This window comes from Salvelinus namaycush, chromosome 14, assembly GCF_016432855.1.
Source record: "Salvelinus namaycush isolate Seneca chromosome 14, SaNama_1.0, whole genome shotgun sequence".
NCBI lineage: Eukaryota > Metazoa > Chordata > Actinopteri > Salmoniformes > Salmonidae > Salvelinus > Salvelinus namaycush.
In genome coordinates, this window is record NC_052320.1 from 10,895,483 (window position 1) to 10,907,460 (window position 11,978).

The window sequence follows — 11,978 nt, forward strand, 5'->3', positions numbered from 1 at the left end:
AGACATACTCTTTATACCCAATCCCCGCAATATGTTAACATTATCTCATCAAAGCTTGTTCAGAGCTGGCATTGAGTATTAACTCCTCATGTTACAGTAAGAGAAAGCGGATACAAAAGCATTGCTTCAGGCCCACATGATCAACACATATATATGTTCCTTTGTGCTTCAAATTGTTGAACATGGAAAACTGAACACTGTACTACTTACTGTACCTTGTCTATAACTCAACATCATTTTGATCTTTTCTATTTTATTATGTTAGCCTATTTTGTTACAACTTAAGATCAAATGTTGCAAGAGTAGGCTATTACAACCAACAAGCTCTCACAGTCTCACTGCAGAAATATACGTTATTGCACTTATCTCCACATGTCAAATTTCGAAGTTGCGCCAAAGTCAAATTTTGAATTGTTTTTGACACCCTGGGTTGCTCCTCCTGATTACAACTACAAGTGTGTGAGACCATTATTAGGCCGAATTGGACTGTTCTGGCTTGTTTCCTCATTTACTAATAATAATAATAATAGATCATTAAAATAATCATATCGTTTTGAGTAAATGATTAGTATTATTATCTGCAGCAGTAGTAGGCCTAGTAGATAATAGTAAGCTACACGCATATAGCCTATAAAGTGCAACAGTGCAGATGTTCGTCTTCAAAGAAATACGGGCCAAACGGGCTCTTTCCTCTCTGCTTCAAAAGCACGTAATTTGTGGGCTGCCATAAACCACTTAGGCATAGGCATACAGCTCATTCTCCCAGCTCACATCACTATACCGCATACCAACAGCTCTTGTGAATTATGCAATGGAACTACCACAAACTCCAGGTTATGAATACAAAAATCATCATAGTGGTTTTATAAACAATTATGTGAAATAGTTCGGGGCAAAACGTATAGAGCCTATAAAGGGTATAAAAAGTGAAATACCGAAGCAGTGAGTGCAGTCATATCATTGAGGTTCACACTCAGTCATCTCATCAGTCACAGTTGACAACACATTGAAGTACGTTATGTTGATACATTGTGAGTATTGCTGATTTCGGTAGCGCGCTCGGCTGTATGGCTCTCATCAATTGCTAGACACCCAGACTTATGTAGCCCAAGCAGTAGGCCTATACAGTCTGCGACCATTTTGGCTTACTTGAGTGTAGGAGGAGAATCCTAATTCTATTCACAGAATGGGGACACTATTTATGTAGGCTAGTGAAATGCAAAATTGTGAGTATAATGAAAGCAACTTTAATAGAACATTTAATGGGAAGGATATAGGTATATAGGTCTAATTTCGGAGTTATGACGCACTTTCAACTGCCTTTAATTTCGTTAAGTAGTTAACACAATAACACATATGCCATACTGTTTACAATTAGAGGTTTTTGAGTTGAAATATTCCTTCTTGGTTTTCCTATTTTTCTCTCCCTGTTTGCGGATGTCACATATGGCCACTAATCCAGTGGGAAACATTTATTGCACCACAGACTTCCTCGTCTTTGTTCTGTCCTCGCTTTTATGGCCTGCTTAGGACCCAGAACAGGAGCATAGACCTACATCTGCAAGTTAAAGATTCGTTTTGTTGTAGTCTGTATAGATATCCCCTTGTCAAATACATCTGAATACATTTGTAGTTTCAATACTGTGAATTCTCAATGTATTTTCAATACTATATATTATTACTATTGATTTTTGAGAACAATTTGGAGATATCGGCAATGTTTAGCTAATATCGTTCTCTAATCAACGTTTTGTTATCGAATAGCTTGAAGGTTGTTTGAACAATCAAATGAATCAATCTGAATTGATTTACGTGCAGGTCTGTGTTGAAGCTGTAGATGGAAAAGGCTTTGCAGTAGTCTATTGTTGAATGAACTTTGCCACACACGGAGAACAAAAGGGTTCAATGTGGAATATTGGTATCCAATCTGCAAGATCATAACAGTTGTGTCGAGTTTGTACCTCATTTTATCCGGGTATTCATTCAATGATTAATGACTCTTGTTAATGATAAATGACTCAATTTCCTCAGTTACGCACGAGCTCATGTCATAGGCCTACATAAAACACAATTATAAGTCTATTTTTGATTTGATTTGATTTATTAGGACCCCCATTAGCCGACGCCAATGGCAACATCTAGTAGTGCTGAGGTCCGACACATAACGAAAAAAACATTACAAACCTAATACTTTACAATTTACATACATATGGTGTAGAGCTAAAGTACTAGGCTATTTCAAAATATCCATCCTTGTTTAAGATATAGCCTACATCATGTCACCGATACTAAAATCATATCAATACCGTTCATGTATGTAATATTTGCGTGAAGGCAGCACACATAACATATATTTAAGCAATAACGCATGAGGGGTGTGGTATATGGACAATATACCACGGCCAAGGGCTATACTTAATCAAGACGCAACGCGGAGTGCCTGGATACAGCCCTTGGCTGTGGTATATTGGCCATATACCACGAACTCCCCAGGTGCCTTATTGCTATTATAAACTTATTACCAACATAATTAGAACAGTAAAAAAAAAAATGTTTTTGTCATACCCGTGGTATATGGTCAGATATATCATAGCTTTCAGCCAATCAGCATTCAGGGCTCTAACCACCCGGTTTATAATATGCAATTTGGGACTGATATTACAGTATTTGGTGAGAGATTATTGTGGTTAGGTAAATAAATACCTAGCTCTAAATTTCTAAGATTGTATCCGTAAAAGTGCTCTGTGGATACATCCTCTGACATAGCCTGATCAATGCTCTACTCACGGTTGATTGTTGGATTATCAGGATAGAAGGTGGAAAAAGTTAATAGCGTTAAATAAAAAATATTCTAGTATTTTTCCTTGAGATTATAATCCAACACATTCGTTTCAGAGGCTCGAGATTTATACATAGAGTTATTTATTGGTGAGCTGGGCAACGTCCGTTGGTTTTATTGCCCATCACAGAAGAGGCCCTAAACGCATTCTTAGCATCCCCGACCTTCCCCCTAACAATCGGAATGACCAGTTCAGAGCCGAGGCCCGATAATTACCTACGTCATGTAATGCATTTCATACACGATGTAAATCATGGAAAGAATGTGAGAAATTCTTGCTTCAGCAAAAACACAAGAACCAACAAAGCACGCGAGTTTTATGAGAGTGCTACTGATACATAAACGTCTAAATGTACAACTCACCCTGAAATGATGTAGTGCTCAGGTCAAACAATTACATTATACAAATATATTTGTACATTGTACTTGTTAGTGGCATTTACAATATGCAAAATATGTGCTTGCAAACTACCTTCTCTCTCTCTCTCACACACACACACACACACACACACACACACACACACACACACACACACACACACACACACACACACACACACACACACACACACACACACACACACACACACACACACACACACACAATATTCCACTATTCCCCATAAGCAGGCTAAACAGATGTAAAGATATCAATTGAGTTGTCCCATTTATAAAATGACATAAACTGTATTCTGGTTTTGGACAGGCAGCAGTTTGATATTGCTGACAGATACACATGTCACTTATATGTTTATATTGTCTTGTTTTCTTGCTCAGTAGCAAGACCCACTACCTTCATGCATGTGTTTCCTGACTGTGTTGTTAGAGCTAAAGCTGCTTACCTAAAAGCTACGGTTTCCATTTAACTCCTTGCTCTCAATTGGTGGAGAAGGGTCAGCTGACATTGTCATATTTTCCCTCTCGGAGCCTCAGCTATAACACTCGGGTTAGTGCGTCTTACTGGAAATTAATAATATTGAAATCTCAAGGAACCGTCCATTTTACAGAAGCAGATAACGTATAAAAGGAAGGTTTTGCAAAGGTGTGTGAGATAGACAGAGTATAAAGAGAGACGGGAAGGGGGAGCTACTGAGAGAGGGAAGTGGAGAAAAAAAAGACAGATAAAGTGGGGAGAGTTAAAGGAGAGGGTTACAGGCAAGGTATGAATTCGTATTTCGCAAACCCGTCGCTCTCCTGCCATTTATCCGGTGGTCAAGATGTTTTGCCAAACGTGTCCCTAAATTCCACAACTTATGACACAGTGAGACATTTTTCCTCGTATGGGGCTGCTGTGAACCAGAATCGGATATATTCAAATCCTTTCTATTCACCCCAAGACAATGTTGTTTTTGGGCCGAGCCGGGCATCCTATGAGTATGGATCTAATGTGTTTCTTCAAGACAAGGATGGGGGTCTTGCCAGTTGCAGACAAACAAGCAGAGGGCTGAATGCACAAAGCCACAGTGCTCAGGAGTACAGCTTGGATCACGCCAGAGGAGGATCGCAGGAGCAGAAAGCTAACGTCCAGATTTACCCGTGGATGCAGCGAATGAACTCTCACAGCGGTGAGTTTTACTACAACAAATAAATTAAGTAAATGGGTCAGTTTTACGATATGTCTTAGCAACAGAGCAACTTCGTTTTTATGGCCCCATAAAACATCATTGTATCGTCTCGCCCTGGTGAAAGGCCTCCTTTCTGAGAGTGCGTAACTATTCTAAGAGTTGCCCCAAATTGTATGTTTTGTTTAACCTGAATCTTATATATTTAATTTAAACAATTTGCATAAACGATGTATATTTTACAAACAGACGTTGGACATTCAGATTACGTGTCATGGTTTGGAGAACCGCTTGTTTATTTTACTGCATGCCAGATGCGTTACTACCCGGAGCAGAAATAGGCTATTTTGGACATGAATCGCTGCCATCACATTGTCAGTACCTTTGTAATGATGTCTAATCTAGATTATAGTGATTAAATCATCTGATGTCAGAAAAATGTACAGATTGGTTATGTATAGTGTGTGTGTGTGTGTGTGTGTGTGTGTGTGTGTGTGTGTGTGTGTGTGTGTGTGTGTGTGTGTGTGTGTGTGTGTGTGTGTGTGTGTGTGTGTGTGTGTATATATAATCCAATAATTTGTTTTCTTTTCTTTTCACTGCACAGGAGTTGGATTTGGGTCCGACAGACGCAGAGGACGCCAGATATACTCCCGTTACCAAACACTGGAACTGGAGAAGGAGTTCCATTTCAACCGCTATCTAACCAGACGTAGACGTATCGAAATAGCAAACGCTCTCTGTTTGACAGAACGTCAGATCAAAATTTGGTTCCAGAACCGTCGTATGAAATGGAAGAAAGAGAGCATTCTAACGTCTACGGTGACAGGGAGTGAATCAACAGGGACCTCCGTGGAGGAAGGAGACGGCGTGGAGAAGGAAGAGGGAAAAAAATAAAAAATAAATTAAAGAAAGACATTTAAAACGAAATCATGAAACTCTAATTAAACTACCTAGCCATTCAAGGACCAGAAACTCTAACGCATGATATTATTCTGCTATTTGCCCACCCCCATCTATGTATCGGTTTGGATCACTTCAACCAATTCACATAGGTCATTCATAGGCATGGTTTACAAACACAATATGCATAAGCATTCCAAATGTGAAGGAAATGCGAAGGCACACTTATTTTGTTTTTGTTAATATAGGTATTTGAAGTTTTACTTTCCCATGAATCCCATCGTAATTTTGTGATGTGCAATATGCATCTTGCAAATATCCTGAAAGCTCTCATGGGGTGAACAACACTACCTAAATTGTAGATATGCCTGTATATATTCTATGTACGCTTATGTATACCCTGTGTAGCTCAAATGGACGTTCTCTTAAAGTGGCACTTACCACTGTTTAGCCTAATAACCGTTTTGGGTTACCCAAGACTGCCTAATAAAGAGGACAAATAATACACGAGCAATCAATCACGTTGTTTAGGGTTGTGAATTTATGTTTGATCATAATTGTGTATCATTGAATAAAATGTTTTCAAACCATGTCCGTCCCTGTCTTTTGTACAATTCTGAGCAATGGGTCATCACAATACAGATCACTACCTCCACTACAATCCAGAGAAGACAGTGATGTTTTTTTGCACAATTTGTGTGTTTAGTCTGGCAAGTATTTAATGTATTATAGGTAGCCTACAAAGTATGAAGTGAATGGTTCTTGCCATGTATGAATATTACTTGACATATTACTGTTTAAGAAAGCATCCGTATTGTTTCTATAGTCATAATAGCCAATCCACATTTCCAAATGAAGAAGCAACGGAAACAAGTTTGGAACACCAAAATAAACTCAAACATAAGCCATAGGCCATATTGTACTATGAAACTGATAGCTACTCCAACCTTTAGGCTATCGGCCTATAAACAACGGCTTAGAGATTGTTTATGCTGCTCAATAAACGTTGATATGGGCAGTTTGGGCACATGGACCTATTTCTTCCGCACATCCGGGATGACTATCAACCCAATTTAAACCAAATTAAGATAAACCTACATAGCATAATGGCGCCTCAAATAGCACAGCATTTTAATATAATAATAATTATTATTATTATGATAGCCGACTATGGAGCATTTGTCGTTTTGTATTGCTCAATCAGTGTTACTGTTGCTGTTCATAGTGCCTCTATGGGGCAAACCGCCCCCGCCCCCACCCCCACTAGAGGCTGGTACGCTATGTAATGCAGCAGGGCAAGGGAAGTGGGCCTATGGAGGGACATAGATGAGATGACCGCCCTGGCCTGCCCTACACCAGACACCAGATGACGCTATTGTCTTACAGTCGCGCCCTTGTCCTCACCCAGACCCCACCATGGTCCCCAACAGTGCAAAGCACAAAGTTTACCGGGCACATTCCCCCTATTCATCAATATACCCCCGGGAATATCAAGCCAATGCATGACTGGTCAACATCAGCACGTGATCCTATTCAGATTCCCCATATTTGGGCATTGCACGTCGAATCAAGAAAAAAACATATATGAATGCCACCACCTATAAATCGTGGTATTAAAAAAAAAGATACCCCTTGAACTTCCAAAGAGCTTCCTAGGAATAGCAAAACCTAATATAAAATAACAATACAACAGCAAAATATTTAGCCCAGGCTACTCTCGGATACAATATGTATTGTTAGTCTATTGCAGTTTTTACTTGATGAATCCCTTGCGCACCGTTTTTGTGTGTTTCGTGTAAGATGAGCTCGTACGTAGCAAACAACATTTTCAAGGAGCACACGCACGAGGCATCCTCCTTTAACACCATGAATAGTTTTGGCAGTTATGGCTCTCTCTCTTCCCTCCATCAAGCCAATTATGCCTATAACGGAGGTCTTCATTTCAACGGAACATTCACCTCCTCTGATTCCACTGCGAACTCTCTGAAACTAGAAGAGATGGAAACTAGCCTGCGAGGCAATACGGACACTCAACCTCCACCACGACTACAGTCTTGCTCAGCTGCGAGCTCCCGGAACTCCGTGCAAAACTGCCTTCGTGATGGGATACTGAGCAAAGGAACTGGAAGGCCAATGGAAGTGGTCGAAAACCCTATGACTGAAGAAAACGCAATCAAAGTCGAAACTATGCAACCTGTGAAATGTCAAAACCATTCGAAGAAGCACCAAGACAGTCAACAGCAACCGCAGATTTTTCCCTGGATGACAAAACTACACATGAGCCACGGTAAACTGAAAAAAAAGTCTATAGCCAACTTAAATCCTACTACTTCCCTCACTCACTCACTCTCTCTCGCCTGCTATCCTGCTTTTGTCCATTCACAGTTTTTCGTCTTGAGTTTTATAGGCCAAACGCAGGAAATAATAAAACTGGCGGTCATAAATTTTATGACAAAGGCGTCTATTGCTCGTAAACCTGTTCTGTTACTGTGAAGAGGTGATCTGCCACGGTTAGATTTATGGCTGCATAATTGGATAAGAGAAACAAAAATATTAGAAAACGATAAACGAGTAGTCTTTTTTACGGTAATGTATTAATGCTTTCCAGCTCCTAACAGGTTATTATACTCTAAGATGAGTATAGGCTATAGCCTAGTTGAACTCGGAGGAAAACTATGTGCCCTGACCTCCGTGTGAACTTTTCATCATGTCCAAAATCCACTATTGCCCATTAGGTATTAGCCTACTGCTGGAGTTACCACTAAATATTACCACTGCATTTGGTGCTTTATTAAAGACCAAAATTATTGTTCTGCGAGTGTTCTTCCTTATAATATTGATCTGGATTTCCCAGTGCAGCAAATGCTGTTTTTTTGTTTGCCAAGATTTATTTGAAATGAACAAGCGCCAGAATAAATAAGCTGTTGTATTCAATGAAATAGAATTAGAAGAACATTCATTTCACTGTTAGTTTACACCTTTTACACCTGCATGTGACGAATACAATTTCATTTCATTCATCCAGAGCTTTTGTCCCTTGATTTCAATATCATTATTTCGTTCAAGCAGTTAATTTGAATTGAAATAGTTTCACTTCTTTGGGGCTTAGTCACTTGAACGTTTCATCATTTGTAAACGATTTTAATCATTTTAGATGCTGCAACTCAAAATAGAGAGGCAGTATCTTCATCTCACGTCATTCGACATTAACCTTGACCTCAGGTTATTTTTTATATGAATTAAGATTTTATAATATTCGATAACTCTTGAGTTTTCTTAAAATTTAGGCTAACGCATATTTTTTCTAATACCACTTCAGAATCATCTGACGGTAAACGCTCTCGAACCAGTTACACCCGCTACCAGACTCTGGAGTTGGAGAAAGACTTCCATTTCAACCACTACCTCACCCGTCGCAGGCGCATTGAGCTCGCCAATTCCCTCTGTCTGAACGAGAGGCAAATAAAAATTTGGTTCCAGAATCGACGTATGAAGTGGAAGAAGGATTCGAAACTGAAATTAAAGGACTCAATATAAACATGGAGTTGATGACTGATCTGGAGACGAACTGCTAAGAGAAGTACTCAGAGGGAGACCATTATTCGAAACGTGAAGGCCGTTTTCATAAATCAGCACTTGTGTTACGGACTATTACATTATTAGCATATTACGTGTTTGTAACTTTACATGTGGACTTTTATTCTTTGCTTGATGGATGTAAAAATGGAAGGAAAATATTGAACAAAAATATAGTCATGTGTTGTCTAAATGTAAAGATTGTGTAAAGACCTTTGGAAGTCTTAGGGAGGAGCTGACTATAAGGCCACTCCCTCTTTCATGTTTCAATGCAAATACATGAACATTCTGCCTATTCTTTTATCCTTGAGATAATAATTAAGAACATGTCAGTGAGTGATACTGAGTGGTAATACAATCATAACGAGAAGACCTAACTGTTCATGTGTCTTATAATGACGAACATTTTTTATTTTATTAAATGTCTTAAAATTCGTATTTGGGCGCTGAGTGACTTTGTTGTATTCGGGTTTACAGCAAACAGACGGTTGACTTTTTGAACTATGGATTATGTCCAACCAAATATGTAAGAGTTTCGTGATGGTATTTGAGGACAGCACCCATACCTATAGGCCTACCATTCCATGTCTTATATATATGTTCGCAGTTGTCTGATCCAATCGAAACAGTGTACGTATTGAATACTCTGCCACCCCCATAGATGCACAATAATTGCATATGTACAGAAGGCCTATTATACAATTGTCTGAATAAGCTTGTGATTCAAACAAAACGCTTACAGGTGTTGAGAAAACGTTTGCATAAACCTCCCATACCGTATTACCAGCACATTCGTGTCGCACTTTTATATCATTACACATGTACAGGCACTTAGTATTAAGAAATAGATTCGAGGTCCCACACGTCTATTTAAAACATTTACAGTAGGCCTATCAATCCCTGACAGACAAACGCATGCACATACACGTTTAAGCCCCCAGTAAAACTGTATTACTGTGTTTCCACCTCTCCACCACAGATATGAAATGGTTCCTGTTTTAACAGGATAGAGCCAGAGAGCATAGCTAGCTGCTTCTAAATTCCTATGGGCTGAGATGTATAAGCTAACTTTCTCCATAGGCCTAGCCACTCACAGACTTGGCTGTTTCAGTGGCCTTACTCACGGACCAAATGTAAAGCTATGGTTATGAAATATGTTAGAGTATGCTATATGTTTATATTCAGTCTATATCAAAACGTTTTTTTTTAAAGCTAACAAAAAACGGTTTATTAATATAGCTTTAAGTAGATATTTGATCATGTGAGTCAATATTGTAAGCTAGTGTAGTAGACAAAACCATAAGTTGAAACACAGCTATGCATTGACCTGTATTTGGCACACTGCTGGCCTAACTATTGACACGTATTATAACAAGATGTCTTAACAAAACAAAAATCTAGTTCCAGGGAAAAGGATTAATCAGATGCCTTTTCCTGTAGGAAATGTTGCCCCATATGAAAAATATATATATTTTCACTCACCTTGCAGATTTGTAGCCTAGTTTCACTGCTATATAAATACAACAGAGCATGGGCTGCTTTCTCAATGGCACTGTCGGGCCTAACCATGCTACATTGTTATATAGGGCTATCGCATTCCCCTTTTAGTGTCTCTTTCTTTTAGTAGTTTAAAGTTTGTAATGTTATTTATGCCAATTGCCTCGAGCAGGGCCTGTGAATGGTGCACAGGGAGCACGTGGTGCCATTAAAGTTGGGGTTTATGGCCTGGAAAAACTGACAAACCTTCGATATATACACATCATATATAATCTTGTCCTGAATCGCAGCTGCTGACTTCTATTACCTGAGGTAGAAAGGGCTTTGTCTCAGTTAGTGTGGATTACCTTGGCCCGGACTAGTCCGTCTGTAGTGGTGGTGCTGATCTCTCGGTCACAAATGGATCCTTAAATACTCCAGTAAGTTTATAATATTTTTACTAACATTCATGTTGCGTCAACCTATCGCGTTTCTTTTGTATTTGATGTTGTGGTTCGGTTGGCTTGATGTTTTCGATACAACAGGATTTGTTAAATTGTGTTTGTGGTACACATTCCTTATAATTATTATAACCAATCTTAATGTTATATCGGGCTCTGCTTGCTGTTTGTTTGTCCGTAGAGGAGATATGTCTTCCAATAGATTACAAACATGTTTATGTATGGATCATGCATGGTCCCTAACCCCCTAGTAAAATAGAGTTACTTCTGAATGACAGCTCTGTTCTAGCTTTCCTGACTGGGTTCTATTTACTCTCCTCTCATTCATTAGGCATACGATACGTCTTTAAACAGAACACAATTTATTCATTTAGATAATGGTCTGCACATTGTCAAATGCTTCATGTTACTGTTCCACAGTTGTCAGAGAACCAAAATAAGAGTTTGTGTGTGTGTGTGTGTGTGTCAGTGTGTGTGTATGTGTGTGTGTGTGTGTTGATGTCCCATCATACAGTACTAACTGAAGCTACTATGTACAGCTATGCTCCCACAAAAATGCAGTCAGGTTTCAGAGCTGGGATGTGTGTATAAATTACAAGTTCATACTTATGCTTGAATAAACATAGCAACCCACTTTTCAGGATTGTCTTGGTAAGATATTGCCAAATCACACTGTTGACACAGAGACTGATGAGTGTATCATGTTCACTGCTCAATGGTTCGACTATCTTTAACTTTGTAGGCCAGTCCAATTGATACCTGTCATAGTATAGCAGTCCAATGGATAAATGTCATCCATCCCCTGCCATCCCATAATCAACACATAGACGTGATAGTGTTTATTTTTGTAGTTGAGGAATGGAATGCTAACATAGAAAATGTTCTGGAAGGTTCTGGAAGCCAACATTTGTTTAAGAGCAGCATGACAAGTTAAATCTCAATTGTTACGTTGTATCTCACCCCACCTAATATAGAACTGGCAGGATTTTCCATACACCGTCAAGACAGAGAAGCTGCGTCTGGTAAGACAAGGTGCGGGGGTGTCTAATGTTAAAGAAGTCTCGAGGTATTGCTCGCCGTGATGGCGCCGACAGAGATGGTCGCCTCGCTTCGCGTTCTTAGGAAGCTATGCAGTATTTTGTTCTTTAATCTATTATTTCTTAC

The 11,978-nt window shown here is 39.2% G+C and overlaps 2 protein-coding genes across 3 annotated transcripts; both read left to right on the forward strand.

Annotated features, from left to right (window-relative positions):
• The first annotated feature begins 4,001 nt into the window (after positions 1-4,001).
• LOC120058834 (homeobox protein Hox-C6a-like) lies at positions 4,002-5,554 on the forward strand. Of its 2 annotated transcripts, none has more exons than XM_039007567.1 (2): positions 4,002-4,404; positions 5,006-5,554. In XM_039007567.1, exons 1-2 carry the CDS (start codon positions 4,002-4,004, stop codon positions 5,293-5,295), a joined length of 693 nt encoding a protein of 230 aa, XP_038863495.1. In that variant the 3' UTR covers positions 5,296-5,554. The 2 variants fall into 2 exon arrangements, with proteins under 2 accessions (XP_038863495.1, XP_038863496.1); XM_039007568.1 differs by having other exon boundaries at positions 4,002-4,401.
• Positions 5,555-7,083: 1,529 nt separating this feature from the next.
• On the forward strand, positions 7,084-9,084 carry LOC120058836 (homeobox protein Hox-C5a-like). The gene is made up of 2 exons (XM_039007569.1): positions 7,084-7,588; positions 8,621-9,084. Exons 1-2 carry the CDS (start codon positions 7,102-7,104, stop codon positions 8,836-8,838), a joined length of 705 nt encoding a protein of 234 aa, XP_038863497.1. The 5' UTR covers positions 7,084-7,101; the 3' UTR covers positions 8,839-9,084.
• Positions 9,085-11,978: the final 2,894 nt, after the last annotated feature.